The following is a 24,201-nucleotide window of genomic DNA, read 5'->3' as shown; positions in this document are numbered from 1 at the left end:
CATTACTTAAAACCAGTTTTCTTTTAAAAACTGCACTGATTAGTTCTTTAACGTTAAATATCAAGTAAATTAATTTGCTAAGTAATATACAAATCAGTACAAATGTGCTGCTTTAGCCCATTTGGACTGTTTTAATCAGCTGGCTGAAATGGTACATTTGTTGGTAGTTTGATAGCAAATGCCTGGAAACCGCAGAAATCGGAGATAGGAGTGGGAGTAGCAGTAGGCCATTCAACCCATCAAGCCTACTCTGCCATTCAAGGATCATTGAACTCACTAACTTAACCCCATCCTCCCTCCACATCCCTTGATCGCTTTAGCCACAGGAGATATCTACCTCCTCCTTGAAAACACAATATCTTGGTCTTAACCGCATTCTGTGCTAGTGAATTCCACAGGTTCACCACTCTCTGGGTGAAGAAATTTTCCTCATCTCGGTTTTAAAAGGTTTGCCCCTTATCCTTAAGCTATGATCACTAGTTCTGGACTCCCCCACCATCGGGGATATACTTTCTGCATCTAACCGGTCGAGTCCTGTTAGAATTTTAAAGGTTGAGATTCCTCCCTCATTTTTCTAAACTCCATGATTATAATCCTAACTGACTCAATCTCTCATGTCAATTCCTGCCATCCCAGGAATTAATTTGGTAAACACTCGCTGCACTCCCTCTGTAGCAAGAGCATCCTTTCTCAGATAAGGAGACCAAAACTGCAGGCAGTAATCCAGGTGTGGCCTCACCAATGTCCTGTATAATTGCAGCAAGAGATCCTTGTTCCTGTACTTGAACCCTTTTACTATGAAGGCCAACATACAATTTACCTTCTTTGCTGCCTGCTGAACTGGCATGCTTACTTTCAGTGACTGAATCATGAGGGCTTCACATTTATCCACGTTATAAAGCTTCTGCCATGAATTTGCGCACACTCAGCCTGTTCAAATCACACTGCAACATCTCTGCGTCATCCTCACAGCTTGCTTTCCACCGAGCTTTGTGGGATCTGTAATCTTGGAGATACTACATTTGGTTCCCTCAAAGTCATTAAATATATAGCGAATAATTGGGGTCTTAACACCAACCCCCGTAGCACCCCACCAGTCACTCTCTACCATCCAGAAAAAGAATCCTTTATTCCTACTTTGTTTCCCATCTGCTAACCAATTGTCTATCTCAATAGATGACCCCATTCTCATGCGCTTCAACTTTGTACATTGATCTCTCGTGGGAGTCTGTCAAAACCCTCCCTCAAGTCCAAATATACCACATCCACTGGCTCCCATGGTCAACTGTACTAGTTACCTTCTCTACGAATTACAGTCAATTTGTTAAGCATGATTGCTCTTTTTGTAAATCCATGCAGACTGTGTAAATTTACTACTGTTTTCTATGTGCTCGGCTGTAAAATCCTTGACAAAGTCAAAAATCACAACAAGAGTTCACAGTCCAACAGGTTGATTTGAATCACAAGCTTTCGAAGCGCAGCCCCTGCAGCACCGAAAGCTTCTGACTTCAAATCAACCCGTTGGACTATAACCTGGTATCGTGAGATTTTTGACTTTGCCCACCCCAGTCCAAAACCAGCACCTCCACATCACAAAACCCTTGATAAAGGGCTCTAGCATCTTCTCACTACCAACATCAGACTTACTAGTCTAATTATTTCATCTTTTTTCTACCTCTTTTTAAAATAATAGGGTTATATTAGCTACGCTCTAATCCATAGGAGCTAATTAGAATCTACAGATTCTTGGAAGATGACCACTGTTTCCAGTGCTATTTCCTGAATGTACTCTGGGGAAGTAGATTATCAAATCCAGGGGGTATATCAGCCTTCAATCCCATCAATTGCACAATCACCATTTCTCTACTAATAGTGTTGGTTCCCTTCCTCACTCTCACTAAACCCTGTGTTCCCTGCCATTTCTAGTACATCTCTTGACTTCTCAGAGAAGGAAATGGATAAAGTATGAACTTGGTTTGTCAGCTATTTCTTTGTTCCCTATTATACATTCCCCTCTTTCTGATTGGAAGGGACCAACAGTAGTTTTCACCAATCTTTCACTCTATTTAAATTTTGCACAATGGTGGGAAGTTTAAAGTTCTCTAATGTCAAAACTAACCAGTAATTATCCCACAGGTGCAGAACAATCTGGCCAAACAATGCATTCTGCAAAAGGGGTGAAAGCATGGGTGGGATGACATGCATTGGATAGTGTGGTGGGAGCAGTGAATGCTTTGAAGGGGGTTGGAATGGTGAATTAGAATGGTACAGGAGGAAAGGGTGAGATGGTGTAAGAAATGAGGTATTATGACAGGGACATAGGAATAGGATGGGAATGGAATGAGAATAATGGCACCAGGTGAGAGTTTAAAGTAGGTCTGTTGCAAGCAAGAAACGAAGTTCATTGCAAATGCTTGTGGACCACTGCCAACGCCTGCTCAATTAGATTCCATTTTTTGAGAGAACAGAAGGATGTGGACTTGAAACACAGATTTATAAACGGGCTCGGCTCCAAGCAACAACAGCTCTGCTGGCAGGAACAAGAAGGTTGTATTTTTCCCACTGACGTGTTAGCATATCATCTAGCAGGTCTGGCAGGGAATCCCTGCAACCTAATGGAACCAGGGATCCAGAGATGATTGAATATTGAGAAAGTTGAGAGAGAAGGGGTTATATAAAATCGGGAAGTAGTAAGCATTGTGTTGCAGTTTATGGTGTGTGAAATAGAAGTAAAACTGATAAGTGTATAATTGAACTTTGCTGAACCAGCATTTTGACCTCTCGTATTTAATTTTCTGCAGTGTAGCTTTGTGCCAGTACAGAAGTGTAAATCAGAAAACTTTTAAGTGTTGGAACTCTAAATTAAGAAACAAAAAATGCTCTGCCACAGGCAGCATATCCATCAACGGCAGTAAAAGGTAGGCATTACACACAGAACTTTCAGCAGAACTCTACAAAAGGTCTTCACCTCTGCATCAATGCTGGCCAACCTCTGAGAACTTAAAATAACTTCTGTCATAAAAACAGAGAGTAAGACATAAGGCAAGGCTGGAAATGAAACCTTAGTAAAGTGACAATTCCAAACAATGGTTGGTAAAATCTGCAATAACTTGATACACATGAGGTTGCGTGGATTTATGGCATCTAGAGAATAATCAACACCTTTCATTAACTAAAAGCCAAAAGAACTGCGGATGCTGTAAATCAGGATCAGAAACAAAGTTGCTGGAAAAGCTCAGCAGGTCTGGCAGCATCTGTGGAGGAGAAAACAGAGTTAACGTTTCGGGTCCGGTGACCCTTCCTCGGAACTGTGCTTCCCTGCCCCCCTCCATCGCTGTTGGATTAAGTGGCAGTGTGATGCTCGAGTGTCACTTGACAATTTTGAGGAAAGGTAACCGGACCCGAAACGTTAACTGTTTTCTCCTCCACAGATGCTGCCAGATCTGCTGAGCTTTTCCAGCAACTTTGTTTTTGTTCTTTCATTAACTACCTCATTCCCATCATATAGCTGGTCACAATATTCCCATTACAAATACAAAAAAATTGTACTGCCACTTAATCCAACAGCGATGGAGGCGGGAGGGCAGGGAAGCACAGTCCAGAAGTCACTGGAAAGCTTTCAGTGAGGGCATTTTACAGCTTCATAACCAGGCAGTACTTCTGTGCAATTCTGAGGGTTTTTAATGGTACAATACATCCAAGGTTTCTTTCATTTTAAAATACAACCTGCACAGTCCCAAGTTGGCATTTGAAACATCAGAAAATAGCAGAAATACACAGTCTCTTGGAAGAAACACAGGAACATCTCCCAAGGTTATATCTTGAAGTCTGATGAAGAGAAGTTCATATGTTCAGTTTCTTTTTATTTTCAGCTGCCAATCCACCTATTGCGCATTTCCAGCAATTCCGGTTATCTTTCAATAAGATGTACATAGACTAGAGCTGTATTGTGATATTAAAACTGACAATCACGAGCAGGAGCAGGTCATTCAACCTCGAACCTGTTCCACTATTCAATCAATGATGGCTCAGATTCTAACCTCAAATGTGCACTTCTGCCTACCCCTGAAAATCTTGTCACCTCTTGCTAAAGACTAATCTATCTCTGCTTTAACAAAATATTCAAGGACTCTCCTATCACCTTCTCAGCCAGAGTTCCAAAGACTCAAAATTTTCACCTCACTGTTTTAAATGAGCAACCTCTCATTCTGAACAGTGACCCCCCAGTTCTAGATATTCCTCCAAGAGAAAACATCCTCTCCACATCTACCCAGTCAAGGATTCACTCAGGATCTTGCATGTTTCAGTCAAGTTCTCTCTTACTCTTTTCAACTCCAGTGTATACTGGAGCCTATTCAATCTTTCCTCCTAAGGCAATTTGTCCATTTCAGGTACTAGTCTGGTAAATAGTCTCTGAACTGCCTCTAATGCACTTACATCCTTCCTTAAATAAGGTGACCAATACTGTATGCTGGCTTTCAACAGTCTTTCAGATAAAATATTAAAACCAAGTGATGGAATGAACAACAGATTCCAACACTGATCACACACATCTAGCGGAGTCTGAGTCTATCAAGAACACCTTTAACGGCAATGACAGATGGGTGATAAACTTTGGCCTTGTCAGCAATTAACACACCTTGAAAGAACAATGATTCCTTGCAGGTCATAGAAGCAAACAGAACAAAAAGAAAATATTTAGTGAAGCACTGAATATTTACAACCCGAATGAAAATTTAGCTTTACAGCATCCAGGTGGCCAGTGGCTCCACTCTCTCACAACCAAAAGACAGTGATATGGCTGAATCCCATTTACCAGCTCTTAGCCTGTAGGCTATCACATCTTAAAAACAACTTAGATTATGTACTTGACATGCTGAGGGGTTCTGTCACTATCATTTTCGACACCGAACTCCAGGCCCCTGCCAACCAGAGAAAAAGCATTTCTTCACAATACTTTAAATCTCCCACCCCACCCCCTTCATTATTGACCTGCTTACTGAGGAAAGTCGGTTGTTCCTATACATTGCATACGGACTCATTTTTATGCAGCTTAAATAAATCTCCCCTCAGCAGCTGTTATTTCAAAAGGAAAACAATCCCAGTCAATCCAAAATTTTAGTAGTGAACTTCTTCATTCCTGGCAATAGACTTGTAAATTCTCTGTGAAGCAGTGAACAAATTTGCATGTGATATCTTAGTTCTCTGTCTAACTAGTGTTTTATAGATGACTAGCATAACCTCCTTGCTTGTATAGCAGTTTTAGTTCTGAGCGTTTGCAAGCTTCACTATGGAAGGAAAATAATACTGGGGTCCAGGAACCTGCAGAGTCATAACTTCACAGGGGGAGTAGATCTGAACCAGAAAGCATCCTTAATCCCCATTCCAGTCCATGTTTCCTGTAACCACAGTTTCAACTAACGTAAAAGTGAGCTACATTGCTCCTACCTGTCGTTAATAGCTTTTTGTCGACTGGATAGAATACCTCCCGATGCCGGTGAAGAGAAGCTTCCGGAAGGGTTACGAAATGGCTGACCTCTTTCAACTGCAGCAGTGGATGCTGTACTGTACAGAGTTTCTGGGTAGCTAACTGGTCTGGAAAATAAAGGAATTGTTTGAGGAACACCAATTTGACTAAAACAAGTGCTATACATTTCTGAAGGCGGGTCTAGGCCCGAAACATCAGCTTTCCTGCTCCTCTGATGCTGCTTGGCCTGCTGTGTTCATCCAGCTCTACACCTTGTTATCTCTATACATTTAATGATAATTTATTTACTTTGATGTAAAAATCTTATTGCTGTAAGGTGGCATTGCTGACATTCTCTGTGAAAAGGGGAGCATACAATGTTTCAACCAAAGCAAAAGATACCTGCAGTTACTACAGGTAACCATACAGAACATTTCAACAGTAGATCACCTACAGAAATCTCTCTGGAGCTCATCCATGTTCTGATCTAACAAAATTGCTTTTTCTAATCTGGAGAATAAAAGATGTGTTTACATAGTGCATTTTACAACCTCAGAACAGACTAAAACATGTAATAGTCCATCAATTTGTCAAAATTCTGGAGTGTTGTCACTGCTTTAGCTCAGGGAATATGGCAAACAGCTTCCACAAAAGGGAAGACACAGTGGCCAGAACAACCAGCAAGAACTCCTCCTGCTCTTCTTCAAATGGAGAACTTCCAAGAGGACAGGAGGAGCTGCACATCATGCTTCATCTAAAACAAAATCAATGACAGCACAGCATTCCCTCAGTACCTCACTGCAGCATCTGCCTAGACAATTCACTGAAACCCCTAGAGTGGAATTTGAGCTCCTAACCTTCAGTCTTAGACGCAAGAGTGTTACTAACTGAGCCATGGCTGAATTGACTGCATTAAATACATGCTCTACAAGGTCTTGCTGATGTAACTAGATGCAATTCAGTCAGGCTATTGTATGGGTGGCTGTACAAGACATTGATAAGGCTTGTGTACAATTCTGGTCACCCTGCTATAAGGGAAGATGTTATTATACTGGAAAGGGTGCAAAAAAGATTTACAAAGAAAGATATATTACCAGGACTGGAAGGTTTGAGTTATAAGCAAAGGTTGGATAGGTTGGTACTTTTCACCCCTGGAGCGTAGGAGGTTGTGGGGTGACCTTATAGATGTTTATAAGGTCACGAGAGGCAAAAATAAAGTGAATAGCAAAGAGTCTTTTTCCTGAGGTAGGGGAGTTCAAAACTAGCAGACAGATTTAAGGCGAGAGAGAAAAGATTTGAGGGACCTAATGGGCAACTTTTTGACACCTGACGGTGGTGCATACATGGAAGGAGCTGCCACAGGTACAATTACAACATTTAAAGACATTTGGACAGGTATATGGATAGGAAAGGTTTAGAGGAATATGGGCCGAAAGACAGACAAATGGGACAAGCTGCGCTAACAGGCGTGTTTCTGTGCTGCATGACTATGACTTCATTATACCTTAGCACAGAGTTCTTTTGGCCATGCAAATGTCCAATTAGGTCATTATCTTGTCAACTCTGGCAAGGAACACATCATATTCAGTTTGCAGCTTTTAAGAAAGGAAATCCAGGACGGTTGACAAGGACTCTGCTGTCATAACCAGATGAAAACCCCAAGCCAAAATGCTTTTGATATGACCAAGTTATATCACTTACAAGGATGCACTGTACAGATCTAAAAGCAAGACAAGTTGGAGGAGGCTCACATTCAAACACAGCACAAAAGGAAAGTACCCCTTGGCAAACTTAGGCATTTCACATCCGTTCAAAAATCTAGAATCTCAGTGCGCCAACTTGCTAAATATGTCTGCACAAAGCACTTCAACTTTGATGGCTGACTTTGTTCTGATCTCAGGAGACATGCTTCTAACACTTGTCAACAGGTCTTTGTTAATTTGCCTGGCTTCATGTGATTTCAGGCCAGCATATTGTTAAAAAGATTCAAACACCAAGGATCAGCTATGTACCATTATTATTGATTTTATTAAGATTTGGCTTCCAACCGTGGCTCAGTTAGTTAGCACTTGTCTCCAAAGCCCCACTCCAGGGCTTGAACAAAAATTTCAGCTGACACTCCTGCACAGCATTGCAGGAGTTCTGCACCTTAGGCAATTCTATCATTTGGATGGGTTATGTTAAACTGAGGCCTAGCCCACCTTGTGAATGTCAAATATCCCAAGGTACTATTTCCAAGAATGGCAGGAGAACCATGGCCAATGTTCGTCCCTCAACTGACATCACAAACAAATAGCGTGCTGCTGTGGGAATTTGCTGTGCGCAAACTAACTTTGGGGTCTCCTGCATTACAATAGCGACTACATTTGAAAAACCTTTAGTTGGTTGCACATTAGAGAGCACGAAAGGCACTACAGAAATGCACGTCTTTATTTCTTAATCCAAAAAGTTAGACCACTTTAAGGGTGGATCAGATACATTCAAATGGAGCTCACGGATGAGTGAAAGCACTTCCAGACATACCATCCTGTTCTAACTGCTTAACGTATAAGCGTTAGAAATAACTGTAGTATTGGGTTCCTTCTCTTAAAGAACTATTAAGTTAAGGGATGGGGGAAGAGTCAAGAATTGAAGCAGTAACACATTGATTGCCTTCTGGTTTTCATATACTTGGGAGACAGAAAAGCAAGAGGATTACTTATTATCTGTTACTTCTTGGACTTGATTTAAAATGTAGCTCAGTGAGAGGTGCAGTCTTAACCCAATTCAAGTCTATAGTGCTAATGAAGCTAGAAGCACAAAACTGCACCAATTAACATATTAATTGACAATGTCAGTCAGCTCACTGGTGCAGGAAATGGAAAATGCCTCTCATTTGGAGGTTGTAGAGGAACTTTGTAGGCCAGCGCAAAGGCAGCTTTCCTCCGCAGTTCGCAGTGCTGTACCGTGCTTAACCTTAACCCTGACAACTGACACTGGGGATGGAATGCATTCCATTCCCCAAGGACCTGCACCTTGATGGGTGATGACAATCAGAGGGAACTGATCAATGTCAGAACAATGCAAGGCAAAGATCTTCTGCAGTGAACACAAACATCTAATTTCATTTTGAATGCTGAGCTGCTGTCATCTAACAATCCTCCTGAATTCATTTAATTGGCTGCGATGTGCCAGATGTCTCAGCTAAGAAAATTTTATCTTGAGAGCAGCTGTGTATGGTATTTGCAGCACTGAAACAAGCCATACGACTCAACTGGTTTCTATCAGCAATTTTGCTCTACTTAAGCTTTGGCCCCAACCTACTTTATCCTAAAGTGCCTCAATACTATTTGTCTCAAACCAATCCAAGTTCCACAAATGCAACCACATGCCAAGGAAAGAAATTTATTCCGAATTCCCAGTTGGATTTATTACCGCTATGTTCTATTTCTAGGCTTTAGTTGTCGTCTTCCGCACAAGTGGAGGCATTTCTGTACATCTACTCTATCAAATCCGTTCTTAATTTTAAAGACCTCAGTGTGGGCACCTCTCTGCCTTTTCCCTTCTACAGAATTCTGGATGAAAAACTCACCGCTTGTTCTTGGCTTGTGAATCACTATACGCAACTGGGACTCCCTGTTGTTTGGAGGTCTGGCTCCAGTTTGATATCGGATTGTGTGTAGATCCTGTCCAACGCTGAGACAGTGATGCACTGTGAATTGTGGGACTGCTCCACTGCAGAGCGTTGGTTCTGTAGGGTGGTCTCAATCCATGTGGTATGTTGTCATTCTCACCTTTCATGTCCATGGTGTGCATTTTGTACAACTCCGAGCAACCCCTGGAAGAAATTGAGGCAGCATGTTATTGAATGCAATGATCCCATCAACTTCTCAAATGGCACCTCGTAACAGCAAGTATTTAAAACAATGACAACAGCAAGACTCAGGATTGTTGCTGTGCATAATACAGTGGTAAGGGAGATTCCTGCAAAATATGCAAGAAAAGAACATTTTGTATAACTGCCTCTTAAACAGCAAGTCTTCAGATGATTATGGGATACTGATGAAGTTACACGTGAGTAAATTCAATGTTTGTGGAATTACCATTCAAAATGACAGCCCTATCTGATGACTTGGTTTGCTTTTATGAAAGGCAATTTTGTTGTTGCTATTTACATCTTTCTACATTGTTACTGGAGCAGAAAGTCACAGCTAAACCTCCAATCTACCTTGATCTCGGCTGGCGTAGCTCGAAGGGTATTATAATGGGTCTTGACAACCCTGGTTCAGTCAAGGCTCCAAATCTCAGCTGCTACTTAATGAACTCTGTTGGAAGTATGCATGGTTTGGAGTTAGATGCAGTTTAAAACAAAAAAGTCTATTCACTCATACCTATACCTGAAAATAGCAGTAGGGAGTAGCATCAGTGAAATTGTACACCAGTAACAATCTACAGCTTGAGTAGAGGAAGAAACAACAAACAGCTACAAAACACCAAGTCACATTATTTGAGCATAAAAGCAGAAAATGCTGGAGAAATTTAGCAAGTCTGGAAATTTCCATGGACAGAGAAACAAACTTAGTGGTGAGTTCTGTTCTGAAGAAATGTCATACAGGACTCAGAGTTAACTCTGTTTCTATCGCCACGGATGCTGCCAGCCTTGCTGTGTTTCTCCAGCCCCCTTGTTTTCATTGCAGATTTCCAGCATTCGTTCTATTTTGCTTTCTCCTGCCACATTATCCTGCTAACTCCTCAAGCAGTCAAGTTACCAGTGCTGTTGCAGACCAGTTACTTTGGTGCTTTTGTGGGCTCTAGTATCTGAAATGAAAGCCAAGTCTGGGGACAGCAACTTATCTGCTAAAAGTTGGTCAGAATTCAAATCAAATGGATTTATGAAAACAACCAATGCAACACTCGTGGCTGAGGAGAGAGAGTGTGTCCAATCAGAAACAGATAGCTCACAGCAAGCATCATTTCACATGCAGCCAGCATGGAAGCCATTTAGGAAAGCCTGGTGAGAAGCCAATTAAATAAACTTGGAAATTAACACAGCACACTTCAGCATTGCAAAAGGGAGAGACCTAAACGTTCTAAATATGGCCATACTTACAAAAGGAAACATTTTGTCCAAACAGAGTAAGACACTTATAAAATTTAGTTTAAGAATGCATGATTGGCCTTCTTCACAACAATCATTCTTTTCTCCTGCAGCCAGGGCCTTGGCCAAACCACCACAAACAAGCTCAGGAACTGCACTTCAGGGAAGATAACAAGGCCTTAGATGATGGGACAGGCTTACAGGATGTTATCAGAGATAAGGGACTTCAGCCATGAGAAGTTGCAAAGGTAAGGACTGCTCTCCAAACAGTCTGCCTCCATTCTGCACGTTTCTATTACCATATTACTCTGGTGTGGAATGGCACATGGTGCAGAAAAACAGTCCAAAAGCCAACCCAAATAACAGGAAATAATGAAAGGATGAATTGGTAGACTTAGCAGTAATGAACTAGAAGGCTTAGTGGAGCATAAATACTGTGAACCACCTTTTAAGCCACTTCATATGCACCTCTGTGCTGTACTTATGCTGTAAAGACAAGTGTACATTTGCATCAAATGACCAACATTATTAATTAACATTAGTGCAGATGTAACAAAACCATCAGATTGTAATCTATGCACAAAACCATCAACTATCGAAGTACCAAGTACTTCGAATCATTGCACTTTGCTCATTTTTCGGATAGGAGGCCTGTGATTAACGGTGTTGCGCAGGGATCAGTGCTGGGTCCACTGTTGTTTGTCACTTCTATAAATGACTTGAATGAGAATATAGGAAGCATAGTTAGTAAATTTGCAGATGACACCAAAACTAGTGGTATAGTGGGCAGTAAAGAAGGTTATCTAAAGATTATAAGTGAACCTTGATCAAGTGGGCCAGCGGGCCAAGGAGTGGCAGATGAAGTTTAATTTCAATAAATACAAGGTGTTGCATTTTGCTAAGACTTCAGTAAGACAAAGGCAGGACTTACACAGTTAATAGTAGGGCCCTGTGAGTGTTATCGAACAGAGAGTCCCAGGACTTCAGGCACATAGCTCCTTGAAAGGAGTGTCACAGGCAGACAGGGTGGTTAAGATGGCATTTGGAATGTTTGCCTTCATTGTTGAGACCATTGAGTATAGGAGTTTGGATGTCATGTTGCAGTTGTACAGGATGTTGGTGAGGCCACTTTTGAAGCGCTATATACAGTTCTGGTCACCCTGCTATAGGAAGGATATTATTAAATTGGAAAGGGCGCAGAAAACATTTACAAGGATGTTAATGGGATTGGAGCATTTGATTTTGAAACTAACAGTTTCTCTTAATACCTTTGATCAAAACGATATAGGTGATCTAGAATTGGCAGCGGAATCTTAAAAATTAGAAGCAAAAAACTTTCAGGAGTGATATTATAGGGAACACTTCAACAAATGTGGGGGTGATAGTACTCTGGAACCCTCTTGTATCAATGATAATTGATTAGCCAAATGTTTTACAGTTTGTGGGGCAATCTCATTGGAATGCAGGAGAGGTTGGAGGAGCTACATGGTCTCCTCCTGTCCCTATACAGTAACTGGCTTAAAAATCTGCATGCTATCATAGGGCAGTTAATACAATATTCTCTGCAGTTGGTCCGTTAGCAGTTCATGCTACAGTCACCAGAAAATGAAAGACGACAAACACCTTCAACAATGTTGTAAAAGCTTTTCATAATTAGTCTAATTTAAGATCAAATAGAATTCATTGACAGGCAAGATTTAACAGATGAATCTATTGACCATTATACAAAGTAATCAATATTCATTGGTTGAAATGTGCAAAAAAAAGGGAGCTTTACACACATAGTCGGAATTGTTCTTGGCATTTCTGATCAACCTTTAACTTTTTATAGTCCAAGGAAAATTTTAGAAAAAGCTATCATCTTTGAAACAGAGACCAGAAAAAAAAAACAATCGTTGCTAAATCCTACAAAAATCAACCTTTATCTCAGAAGATATTAGCCAACGTAACAGTAGCGAAGCTGCAGTTAGCTCCACACAGATTTGAGAAGGGGGAGAAATTGGTCCAGGTTCCCATTTTTGGAAGTGGCGTACCAACTATGATACTAGAGGCACCAGAATGAACACTGAAGATACCAAAGAAAATTAATATTAGATGAATTCCTCCATCTGATTCTATTTCTATTTTGAGGGAAAACAGGAACTGAAGTCTTCCTGTAACAACCACGGGTTAAAGTTTTCATTCATTGCTTTAACAAATCCACATGAAAAAAAGTGCACAAAAATTCTACCATCCCTCTGATTTAAAAGTATGTCTTTGAACTCTTTAGGATGGAAGTTAACTAAAAATAGTCAATTAAACATCGTTACTTCCTTGTAGATGTTTATCTTTGAGACAAATATGGAATCCTGAGGGGCATGGATGGGGTAAATAGCCAAGGACTTTTTCCCCTAGGGTGGGGGAGTCCGAACTAGAGGGCAGAGGTTTAAGGTGTGTATGTTTGCCAGGGAGGGCGCACGAGAGAGCGTGCGATTTAAAAAGGGACCTAAGGGGTAACTTTTTCATGCAGAGGGTGGTGCATGTATGGAACCAGAAGAAGTGGAGGCGGCTAGTATAATTACCACATTTAAAAGGATCCGGATGGGTACATGATTGGGAAGGGTTGAGAGGGATATGGGCCAATTGCTGTGAAATGGGACTAAGTCAGAGTGGGATTCTAGTTGGCCCAGACGAGTTGGACTCAAGGGTCTGCTTCCATGCTGTATCGCTCTAGGACTCTAACATTTGTCATAATCCCAAAAGGAAACACTAACTTGCTTTTACTAAAAATGATCCAACTCTTAAAATGCAATTAAATTAAAATATAAACTAACGGTCATCAGGTCTGCATAATACACATGCCGATTTGTTTCCATGAGTAGAAAGTCATCTGCATGTTGAGTGCTTGAAGGCCCTCAAGTATTTGAGGCAATACCATGCATTGCAATTTCAGGGTTTATGTCAAAGTTTCATGAACTAAAACTAAATAAAAACAGAAGATACTGAGTAGGTTAGGCAGCATCTGTGTGGGAAGAAACAAAGCTAACGCCAAATGTCAACTGAAATATCAACTGTTCCCTCCACAAGTGTTGGCCCAACTTGCTGCGGATTTCTTGAAATTTTTGTTTTTATTTCAAATTTCTAGCACAAGTACATCTTGAAAAGTTGCAAGGTTTGGATGTGCTTTGACTGGAGTTTTTTTTCCCCTTTTCACTTTTCTCCAGCCACCCACTCAAAGATGTACAGACAGTTATCTTGCTGGAGGTCAGGGTTTGCTTTTTGTCTAATTTTTAAGATTATTGTTCACCTTTGGAGCTCGTAACATGACTTATTTTTATGAAAATCATTAACTAAAATTGGAGGCGAAAGTATGTTGGTGCTGGGGCTGGAAATTATTTTCTAGCACTCCCATGCTAAGCACACTGACCGAGAAGAATAAATCTCTCCGTGTCTCCAAACTCTGGCGCAACACTAAATCACGCCACTGCTACTACCCCACTTTCCATTCCCTCCGCAAGTTATCTTGGTACCCACTAAGCAACACCACACCAATATCAGGACATAGACTAACAAGGATTTGTTTGAGACATCCTCAGCAGATTGCCAGTGTAAAAAAGGTACATACATCACCACACTCTTCCTCCCTCTGAGCACGTACATTAAAGTCCCATATTAAGCAGTAGCAGCAACTACCCCTAATTGTTAAAAACAGCACAATGATTCACTACATAACGCACACAAGCATCAGATTATGTTCTTGTCCATAGGTTGAAATAAGGCGTTGCCAAAATGTCAACAACACTATACAAACTTTCACAACACTCCTCAGCATTAAGTTACCTGGAACTCCCTTTCACAAGCTGCTTACAGTCTCGAGGTGTCTCTGTACAGGAGGGGGGTAGCTTCTGGAATTACAGCACATTCTCAATCCAACACAAAGTCATTATTGAGGAGTTACATTTTCTGAAATGACGACTTTGGTTAGTCAGCCTTAGCTGTCTTCTGCACAAGCTTGCAACTTTGACCAAAATGTATAAAAAGGAACAAACTGCCTGGGCATGTTTTTAGTCGTCATCCTGAAACCACAAAACAGGCGTGGTCAGGATGATATGTCCAAAACTCTACACTAAAGCTGGATCATCCCACAATTTTGTTATAATGACTTAATCTGGAAACTGGCCAAAAATGTTCTCCTTTTAATAAGCAAAAACAATATTTTTAAAGAAAAGTTTACCTTTGAGCTTTATCAGTAAGTTTAAGGCTCAGCTACTTGCTGAATATAGTTCAGAAGAGTTTGTAAGGAGTTAATCTAAGGGAGCATTGACTCAGCGACAGCCAAGGTGCTCACTCTGGGAGGAGACACTGACTCTGCTGTGGTTCCCCCATCCCCCACCCCCAACCTTGAAATTAGTCAGAAGGTTAAGACCAGAAAATAGGATTAGGAGTAGGCCATTCGGCCCTTGAGCCCACTCCACCGTCCAATGGGATCACGGTGGCACGGTGGCTCAGTGGTTAGCACTGCTGTCTCTCAGCGCCAGGGTCCCGGGTTCAACTCCACCCTCGGGCGACTGTCTGCGTGGAGTTTGCACGTTCCCCACCATCTGCGTGGGTTCCCTCCGGATGCGCCAGTTTCCTCCCACGGTCCAAAGGTGCACAGGCTAGGTGAATTGTCCATGCTAAATTGCCCATAGTGTGCAGGGCTGTGTAGATTAGGTGGGTTAGAGAGGGATACGTCTGGGTGGGATGCTCTGACGGTAGGTGTGGACTTGTTGGGCCGAAGGGTCTGTTTCCACACCGTAGGGATTCTATGAACATTCCTCGCATCCACCCTTCCTGCCCTCAATTCCCCTACAAATCAAGAATTTCTCTCAGTCTTAAATATACAGAAGAACTCTGTCGCCACAGGTCTCTGTGGCAAGAAATGCCAAAGAGACTCAACCCTCAGAAGAAATTCCTCTTCATCTCAAGACTTAAATTGGCACTCCTCCATTGAGGCTGTGCCCTCTGGCCCTAGACTCTCCCATGAGGGGCAACATTGTCCCAGCATTTACCTGGTCAATCCCCTTAAGAATCCTATATGTTTCAATAAGATCATCGCTCATTCTTCAGAATTTCAAAGAAGCAGAGCTCCACTCAGTTTAATCTTTGCACACAAGTCAATCACTGCATAACAGCTAACATCCTAGAGAACGTTCTCTGAACTGCCTCTCATGAAATCATGTCTTTCCTTAAATAATGGTTATGGTTTATCGGTTTTGAATTCTACATTCCCCATCCATTTCCAAAAACCCCCGATATCCTTGCCTAAAAATAATCAGCCTTTAAAAACATTTAACGACCATAACCCAAATGCCTTCCTTTCGACTTAACTTGGTGCTGATGTGCAAAGTTACCTACTATGCCTTGACTACCCCTATTTAAGGCATTAACATTAAATGTAAATGTAAAAAGTTGAGGCCCCGACACAGACCCTTACAGGACTCCACTCATCAGACTAAAGGCACACGTTTGAATACAGTTTTCAGATGGCCAGCCAAACTTCCATCTATGCTAATGTGTTACCCCTAATACCAAAACTGCTCGTGGTACTCCAGTTATGGGCTCACCAGCCCCTTGTACAGTTGCACAGCAAGGGCTTCCCTGCTCCACGACTCCTTGAAAAAGGCCAACATTCCATTAGACTTCTGGATTTTGGGTTCATGACTCACTTCAAAAGGACTCAGTCAAAAATCAAGGCATAGGCATCAATGTGGAGTGGAGGGAGTGTTGCACTGTCAGAATTACCACCTTTTGAAAGAAAAGTTATTCTGTGGCTGCTTGGGTGGATAAGGAGGACCCAATGACAATCGTCAAGACAAATCAGGAGAGCTGCCCCTGTTCCTGAGTCCTAGTCAGCATTTACCCCTCAAATATCATTAAACAGGTTGTCTGATCATCAAATTGCTGTTTGCGGGATCTTGCTACATATAACTGGCTGTTGCAATTTCTACATTACAACAGTGACCACACTTTGAAAGGTGAAACTGGATGCCCCGAAACACTTTACAGCCAGAGGTTATGAAAGACATTAAACAAACATGGTCAAGTTCTTGCTCATACTCTAGGTTGAGAATAATGGCCACTAGACTGAGATGTAAGAGGCAATCCATTGTGTTGCGAAGTTGGGTGCAGTACTTACGGATTGAAAGACAGGGCGTTAGAATCTGGCGTTTGTAAAAGGCTATGGGGAAAGTTGTGCGTGGTCCCTCGAAAAGACGATATGCTTTTTCTATGCTTAGAGATTCAAAAAGGATGTCTGTGGGTTCACAGGTACACAGAACACCTGAATTGAAACATTTGTATCAGAAGGCTGCACTATTAGCAGGAAAAGCAGCATTTTTACCAAGACAACAGGTTTTTGAATTTAGCCAATTAATTTAAACTAGGCCCTTAGATCCCAAAAACCAATTAAATTTAATTCTGTTGGTTTTGACAACCTATGACCAATCCAATTGTAAGAAATTGGTATGTCATCAAGGGTATAAAAGATGAGGGCATTTGGAAAATTGGGGGCAGGGCCAATTGTAAACTGCCAACTACCAAGAGAATTGCTCTCAGCTCTAAAAAGAATCAATGGCTCTCACAGAGTTCTAAGCCTTAGAGTAAGCCCCATCTAAATTAAATCTACGGCACAAATAGTTAATGTTCTTGACAGAAGAATTTGACGGAGAAGGCACAGATCATTCCGAAAGATGTAACCTGACTGTAATTTTGAGAGACTAAATTCTAATTTTTAAAGTTTATTTTATAAGTGGGACTTGAATTTATTGGAACAGAACACCATTAGAATCTTGTTTTATTCTGGAATAGTTAATAGTTAGAAGGGGTTTAATCAGTTTGTTAATGGTTTCATTAATTTGTTCATTGTTAGAGTTAGATAAATAAATTGTTATTTGTCTATTATAAAGTGATTGTCTAGCGGTTTAGTTTAACAGTTCCTTTATAACAGATGATTGAAGGTTCTTTTAACAGATAATAGGGCGAGGCACGCCCCTCTGGGTGTTTCTGTTTTAGTTATGGGGGGGGGGCGGGGGGGATGTAAATCAACCTCTGCTTTATAGCAATTGACCAGTAGTCTAGCAACAGAGCCATAACTTTTATGAGGGGAAGGGGCGGAATTGAAAAAGTTCAGCAGTGGCATCAAGCTCCCAGTTACTTGCCTAAAAAAGTTTCCTCTGAAACTTAGTCTGTTTTGGAATGAGGTTAAAACATTTCGAAGAAAAATGAAAAAATTCAGCCTAATCTAGCCATTCAGATAACCACATGTTCCGTTCCTGAGAATCTCTGCAATAGATGAAATTTGCGAGTGTACAGCTCGTTTAAAAATAATTGAAAAATCAGAGATGTTGGATTTATGCCCACAGATGTTGATTTTTGTTGATACTTACTTTCTGGTGCGAATACGTGAATTCGCAACTTGTGATGTGGATACAGGGGATTTACTTGTACCTCAAGTTTTACATGGCCAAATTTTAATCTTGATTAAAGCCAGTGGGGAGAAATATCTGCCAGATCCCAGACAGTTCAGCAAGATTGACATTTTTAAACAGAACAGTACTCTTTGTTATATTTCCTTTACAACTGTATTCTCCATCTAATATATCCTGTATTACAGCAGTCTCTATCTACCAAATCATATTACTGATCTGCTGTTGTGAAACGAGTGCAGACAAAAAGAGGTGGGTTTTCAATTTAGCAGTACTTTCAGAGATCAAATCTGTTTAAAATTTCCTAAGCCAGTGGTAGACTTGTATAAGCTACTTTTTTCAAACACCAGGACAAAAGTAGTCATGGCTCATGAAATGGTACACTTTGGATCTCACACATTCAGTGGCAGTAGGGGTTCAAGATAGATTGAAAGTCTATTTCTACCCTGATGTGTCTGAGCCCCAAGCATTGGAAGGACACACACCATCTCACCAGACTGACGTTCTGGTTTACCTGTGGCTGCTACCCAGGCTTGAAAATGATGAGCACATTAATGCTACATTAAATGACACTGAGTGTTGTAGACTTTGGTTTGAAGTTGCTCCAATTTGGAAGAAGCTTTCTACGCTTAGAATGAGCTTCATTAAAACAGTACGCAAAAAGAAAAAAGTAGCCTTTGCACTTAGGGTGGGATAGTCAACTTCAACAGCAGAAATGATGCAATCAGTTCAGTCATTAACTTATTTTAAACAAAAACAAAACGTAGGTCACATGGAAGACAAGTTACTTAATGCTCAACAAGGGCTTTGAAGAATGTACAGAACAGATTGCAAGACTTTATCACAGATTTATCAGGTAGATACTAAATACATGTGCTGTTTATTGTAATTAAGGAAGGGAAAGATTTCCTTGTAATATTCGAGTGAAATAAAAACAAGTTCAATTGTATCTAAAACAAATGGCACTAAAATAACCTTTGAACAATGTGACAAAGCCATTATTACTCCAAACAAGAATTAGGCATTAATGTGTTGGAAATCAGGGACCTGGGCTGCAGTCTGCTCATAATTCAGACATTTGCATTATATGATCTAAGCAGCAATTTCAATTAAACCACTTTGAATAATCAGGACTCCTATTCTCAGTGTACAATCTCATCTCATATTTAAGAGCAAGGAATCATAAGTGAAACTAAAACTGTAACAAAGACAGGAAGTGCTGGAGAAACTCTGGGCTTGTAGCATCTGTGGAGAAAACAAAAGGTGGACAAGGAGAAGAAAAAAGTGAGACTCACAATGGGATTGGGTGAACAGGTATGCGAGCCGGAAGTGTGAACAATTGGAAAAGGAGCTGGCTGTGTGTGCTGGAAGCAACCCTGGGTCGAGGAGTGGTTAACGAATATGGGGGAAGATTTTCATACTCAAGCTGTCAAATTCAAATGTTGTTGAGTCCTGGGTGCTGCAAGGTACCAATGCAGATGAGGTGCTACATCTCCTGCTTACGTTGAGTTTCACTAGAGTACTGCTGTAGGCCAAACAACAACGTGCATAGTTCTGGTGTCCATTGAGAAAGGACATAAATGTGCTAGTAGCTCTGAGAAGGTTTGCTCGACTAATACTTGGGTTTGCAGAAGATAATCTGTGAAAGTTTGGACCTGCTGAGCCTGTATCCATAGGTGTTTAGAAGAGTGAGAGCTAATGTCTAATAGGACATCAGGTCGAATAGGATCCAAAGTAGACCGCTCAGTCCGTCATGCCTGCTCTGCTGTTCAGCAAAATCATGGTTGATATGTTTTGAATTCTACCATCCCCAGCTACACCCCAATAACCCTTGACTTCATTGCCTGAAATAACTAGTCTTGGTGTTAATATGCAAATTTAGTTCAAATGTCTTCACTGCCCTCATCTAAGGCATTAATGTAAATTGCACAAAGTTGAGGCCCCCAGCAAAGACCCTTACAGGACTGCACTCATCCCATCACTCACTTTTGAATACTAGTTTCAGCTGGGCAGGCAATCTCCTATCCATGCTAATATGTCATTTCTTATACAATTAGCTTATATTTTACACAACACCCATGGCACATTATGAAATGCTTTCTAGAATCCAAACATTGTACGGTCTACAGGCTCCCCTCTATCTACAATGCATGTTACATCTCCAATCAAAAAGTGAACTGTACTTATTCCACGTTGTGTTCGATTTCCGCATGGTCCAGGCAAGACAAAACCAGCTTAACTACAGGATACAGTAAAAACCTGAAAAGCTATCTGCTACATGTTTAAATAAAAGGCCAAAGTAAGAACTGGTCACAATGGAAAAGGGAAAAAGGAAAAAAATTCATGATTCAAATGGACATTTCTGAATACAAGTTAAATTAAGCTGCGAATACTCCACAACTTGGGCCTTTAAACAAGCTTTTGTCAGTTACACATTTGACTAACAAGAAATTAAAGAAAACACACTAGTCTACGATTTCTGTTTTCAACAGTCAGCCCAAGGACAAGGCACGTGGTACTTCAATGAAACTGCAGCAATAACCCATAAAGTTTAAATCAAATGTACATTCGATATAGTCACAATGCAATCTTTTACAATTACCTTAAAAATTGGTTAAATATACTTCAGCATTATCCTGTTTAAAGCAACATCACACCCTTCATCAAAATTCATGCACTCATTCAGTTCTCTCACATGTACATCAGACTTTGCTTCCTTTGCTGAAGGACATTTAGCTACACCTTGGATGCATCCCGTCAGCCAATAACCTATTCTTGTTCCTTTCCTTCATTCATAATCACTTGAATCACTCAGTTCACTTACTTGATTAGTCTCTGAAGGCAGAAGGAAGGCACGCAGCCCAAGGATCACATGGGATGGACTTAAAAATGGTTTAAGGAGGATGCCAAATCTTCCACACTGGCCACACACTATCAAATAAATTGTAGACAAGACTGGAGCTGTGGCTGAGTGAGCCTTGTGCAGTATGTAATACCTCATTCTGGGAACTGTCATTATTATTTCCTAACCTAGTTTTCTTTTGGAAGCTTTGGCTATGCACCAGCTGTACGAGTTTATACAAGACCGAGCACGTAGTCCAGTGTGAAAATGCCAGTGAGCTCAGGTTACTTGTATCATTACATTCAATCCTTGACTCACTTTTGAGCTTACAGAGATTACAAAGTACACTCTGCTTTTGACAGTGATGAAAGTGTCTGTTACTCCTGTAAAGGCCTAACTTATTTGATCCTTCCTTTTCTAACGTCCATTCATTGTGGTCATGATTGGTGATGATGCCCGCTTGAGTGCACAAAAATTTACAGGAAAGTCAAAATTATGTAGCTGTGACTCCAGTTCTGCAGAAAGAGAGAAAGAAAAATACAGATTTGTTTGAAACCATGTGGTTTCAAGAGATGCAGGGTTGAGTTAATCAAGGAGTGAGCACACTTCCAGGATTATTATTGCAGTCTGAGTCACATAATGTAATGGCCACATGCTACCCACAAACAGAACAGTAAGACAGGTTCACTGAGGTCAGACACAAGCTGAGAAGAAGCATAAGCAACAATGATGAGTCAAGTACCGCCTAAGGTGAAATCCATTGGATAAATATCAGGCTGATAAGGCAAAGAAGGGTCTTTTAAAAACCTGAGAAATAGCTGAGAAAAGTAGAAGTCTGCATCACATCAAAAGGAAGAAAGGATAGCATTCATTAAGAACCACTTGCTGTTGTAAACAAACAGCAGAGGTCTGCATTTTTCAGCACTGAGTAATCCAAAGTAGAAAGCACTGGTTTTAAAACCCTGAACTGTGCCAAATTAACTGATCACAAGCTGGAAATAATGTAGTAGGTACAGGAGACAACAGCATTCTTGGGCTCAGTTCACTGGGACATTGTTGGGGGTGGGGGCTGAAATATAAAAATAAACTAAAATGTTCCTGCACTATAGTGCAGAGTTATATTCAAAGGCCATTTTCCCCCTAACTGGTTAAAAAAAATTGATAACTTTCCACATGTACTTTTAAATTAAAAAGTTGAAGCATTTTTCCATTTCCTGATGAAAAGATTCAGACTAAATCGCAGTTTACAATGAAGTGTGGTCAAAACAAAGGCCAGAGTCTATTCTTGTTCAACTTGGGTGCGCCAGATTACCACTGCAAGTTTTACCTGTGGAAATTTCACAACTAACCCACGTCTCACTTTTAAATGCCCTTCCATTTTAAAAACAGGATGTCAGTGAAATGCCTATCCACTGCAATAGCCTGGCATTGTGTCAGTAAGCAGCCAGGATTCAGAACTTAAATTCTCACCATTCAACAGGCTGGGTAAGCAGCACAGATAAAAGCTAAAGATGTAGTAATTCTGGTAGTGACATATATTAAGACCTTTGTAAAACAAAAATTAAAAGCTTTGCACCAGCTGTTAAAGAGAGGTAGTTTCGGCACGTTAAACAATTTTCAGAGATTACATTAAAGCTATGGAAAAGTGCATAGTGTTCCTTACTTAATCTTTTGCTAAAATGCTTGGCATTAACTAAAACACACCCCAGCACTGGAAAACCTTACAGATGGGTCTTAAAATGAGAGTTGGAAGAGAATGGGCTCAAACTGGACTTCAGTTATTTCTAGAAAATGTTTGTTTTGTAATGGACTATCACAAAACATCAAGCAAACTGACTGCTAATAAATTTGTAACAACAGTTTATTCATCAAGATTTGATTATATAGGAAAGCAGTCTAGTTCCCAAAAACTCTAGAACTTTTCACAATAATAGAGATCATCGTTACCATATATGCATTATTAGCCAAGTGAAATTTAGGAAGAAATTTTTCAATGCCATTATTTTTGGTCTATATATTTCACCTAGAAATTTATCTCCAATTCCTCTCCTGAATCTGTTGTCTTATACAGGGCTGTCATTCTGTGGCTGTTACTTTGGTCAAGTGACCACAATTCACACAGGACCCAACAGTAAACAGACAATAGAGCAATGCAGTGGAGATTTGTCGCTGTGGCAGTTTGAGATAAAGAAGTCGAGGGAGGGTGGGAAGCCGGGATGGGGTGTCCAGGAAGATGGAGTTCGCTTGAGGCAGGCGAAGGGGTTGTTAGAGGGTGCGTTGGATTCCTGTTCAAAGAAATAGGGCTTGGAGATGGTGATGGTGGAAAAAGAGCTCGACATCATGATGCGTGCAGAATTTGCTTGCGTGTAGGTGCAGGGGAATGAATGTGAGCCCTTTGTTGAAGGCTGACCGTTCAGCCTCTGTGAGGGGGGGGTCTGGGGGTGGGGGGGGATGGTGAATACTCAGCAGGTCTTGGGGCTGGGGTGTAGAGCTGGAGCCGGGTGTAGAGCTGGACCCAGGAGCGGGAATGAAGACTTCATCAGGAGTGGGTATGTGCGCTGGACCAATCATGTGGCCGGAAGCTGAAGTAACCCAGTCATCAATGATGTCGTCAGTCACGTGGTCTTCTACATCAGTGGAAATGGCAGTCATGTGGTCATCGATGTCAGCGGAAACGGCAGTCATGAAACCCATAGGAGTGGTTGGAGCACCTGTGTGGTCAATGGCCCTGGGCTGATCTCAGATAAGGTCGGAGACGAGGCCAAGATGCTGAATGGTTGAAATGGTCCATGTCTGGAGATAAGTATGAGAGAGTTTGGTCTACTTATGGTCTTTGATATGTGATAGAGTGGAAAAAAGAGCATTTGTTGAGAATGTGGATCCTTCTGAGAATAAAGGACAGCAGAGGTCCACTGCGCGTCTGGTAGGGGAAGGCCCTGAGCTGGGGCAAGGCCCAATGCAGGGAGAGAAGTTGCCGATACATGGCAGATAGCATGGAGCTGAGAATCCACAGGGATTTTTTTTAATTTTTGTTTCTGAAGAAGGGTCTAGGCCCGAAACGTCAGCCTTTCTGCTCCTATGATACTGCTTAGCCTGCTGTGTTCATCCAGCTCTGCACCTTGTTGTCTCAATACAGTAATGCAAACCACTTTATTGGGAAAGCTACGGAACGAAGAGAGCTGACAGAAAGCCAAATTAATATCCATAACATGAACACATTACAAAATCTTGGGTTAATTGCAGCATCTGTTAGCTTACATATTAGTGATCTTGACTCATGAACTAAGAAAAATCTATTTATTCTTAAGACAAAACCATTCCAAAGCACCTACAAAATGAACTAGCAAAGGCATCGTTTTAATGGGAATTT

General features: G+C 41.0%; 2 protein-coding genes across 2 annotated transcripts in view; one reads left to right on the top strand and one right to left on the bottom strand.

The window, feature by feature from the left end:
• Positions 1-24,201, top strand: part of LOC109924783 (mitogen-activated protein kinase kinase kinase 10-like) — a 285,189-nt gene that overhangs the window by 18,053 nt on the left and 242,935 nt on the right. The window lies entirely within an intron of this gene.
• Positions 1-24,201, bottom strand: part of LOC109935467 (signal-induced proliferation-associated 1 like 3) — a 180,972-nt gene that overhangs the window by 13,530 nt on the left and 143,241 nt on the right. Inside the window, exons 11-12 of the mRNA XM_048618382.1 lie at positions 9,039-9,284; positions 5,449-5,595 (exon numbers count right to left, since the gene is read on the bottom strand). Of these exons, the coding sequence (XP_048474339.1) occupies positions 5,449-5,595; positions 9,039-9,284 (393 nt within the window). The remainder of the gene's footprint in view (positions 1-5,448; positions 5,596-9,038; positions 9,285-24,201) is intronic.

Source organism: Rhincodon typus, chromosome 39 (assembly GCF_021869965.1).
Source record: "Rhincodon typus isolate 14 chromosome 39, sRhiTyp1.1, whole genome shotgun sequence".
Taxonomy (NCBI): domain Eukaryota; kingdom Metazoa; phylum Chordata; class Chondrichthyes; order Orectolobiformes; family Rhincodontidae; genus Rhincodon; species Rhincodon typus.
The sequence above is the reverse complement of the archived record's forward strand: the minus strand, read 5'-3'. Positions and strand labels throughout refer to the sequence as shown.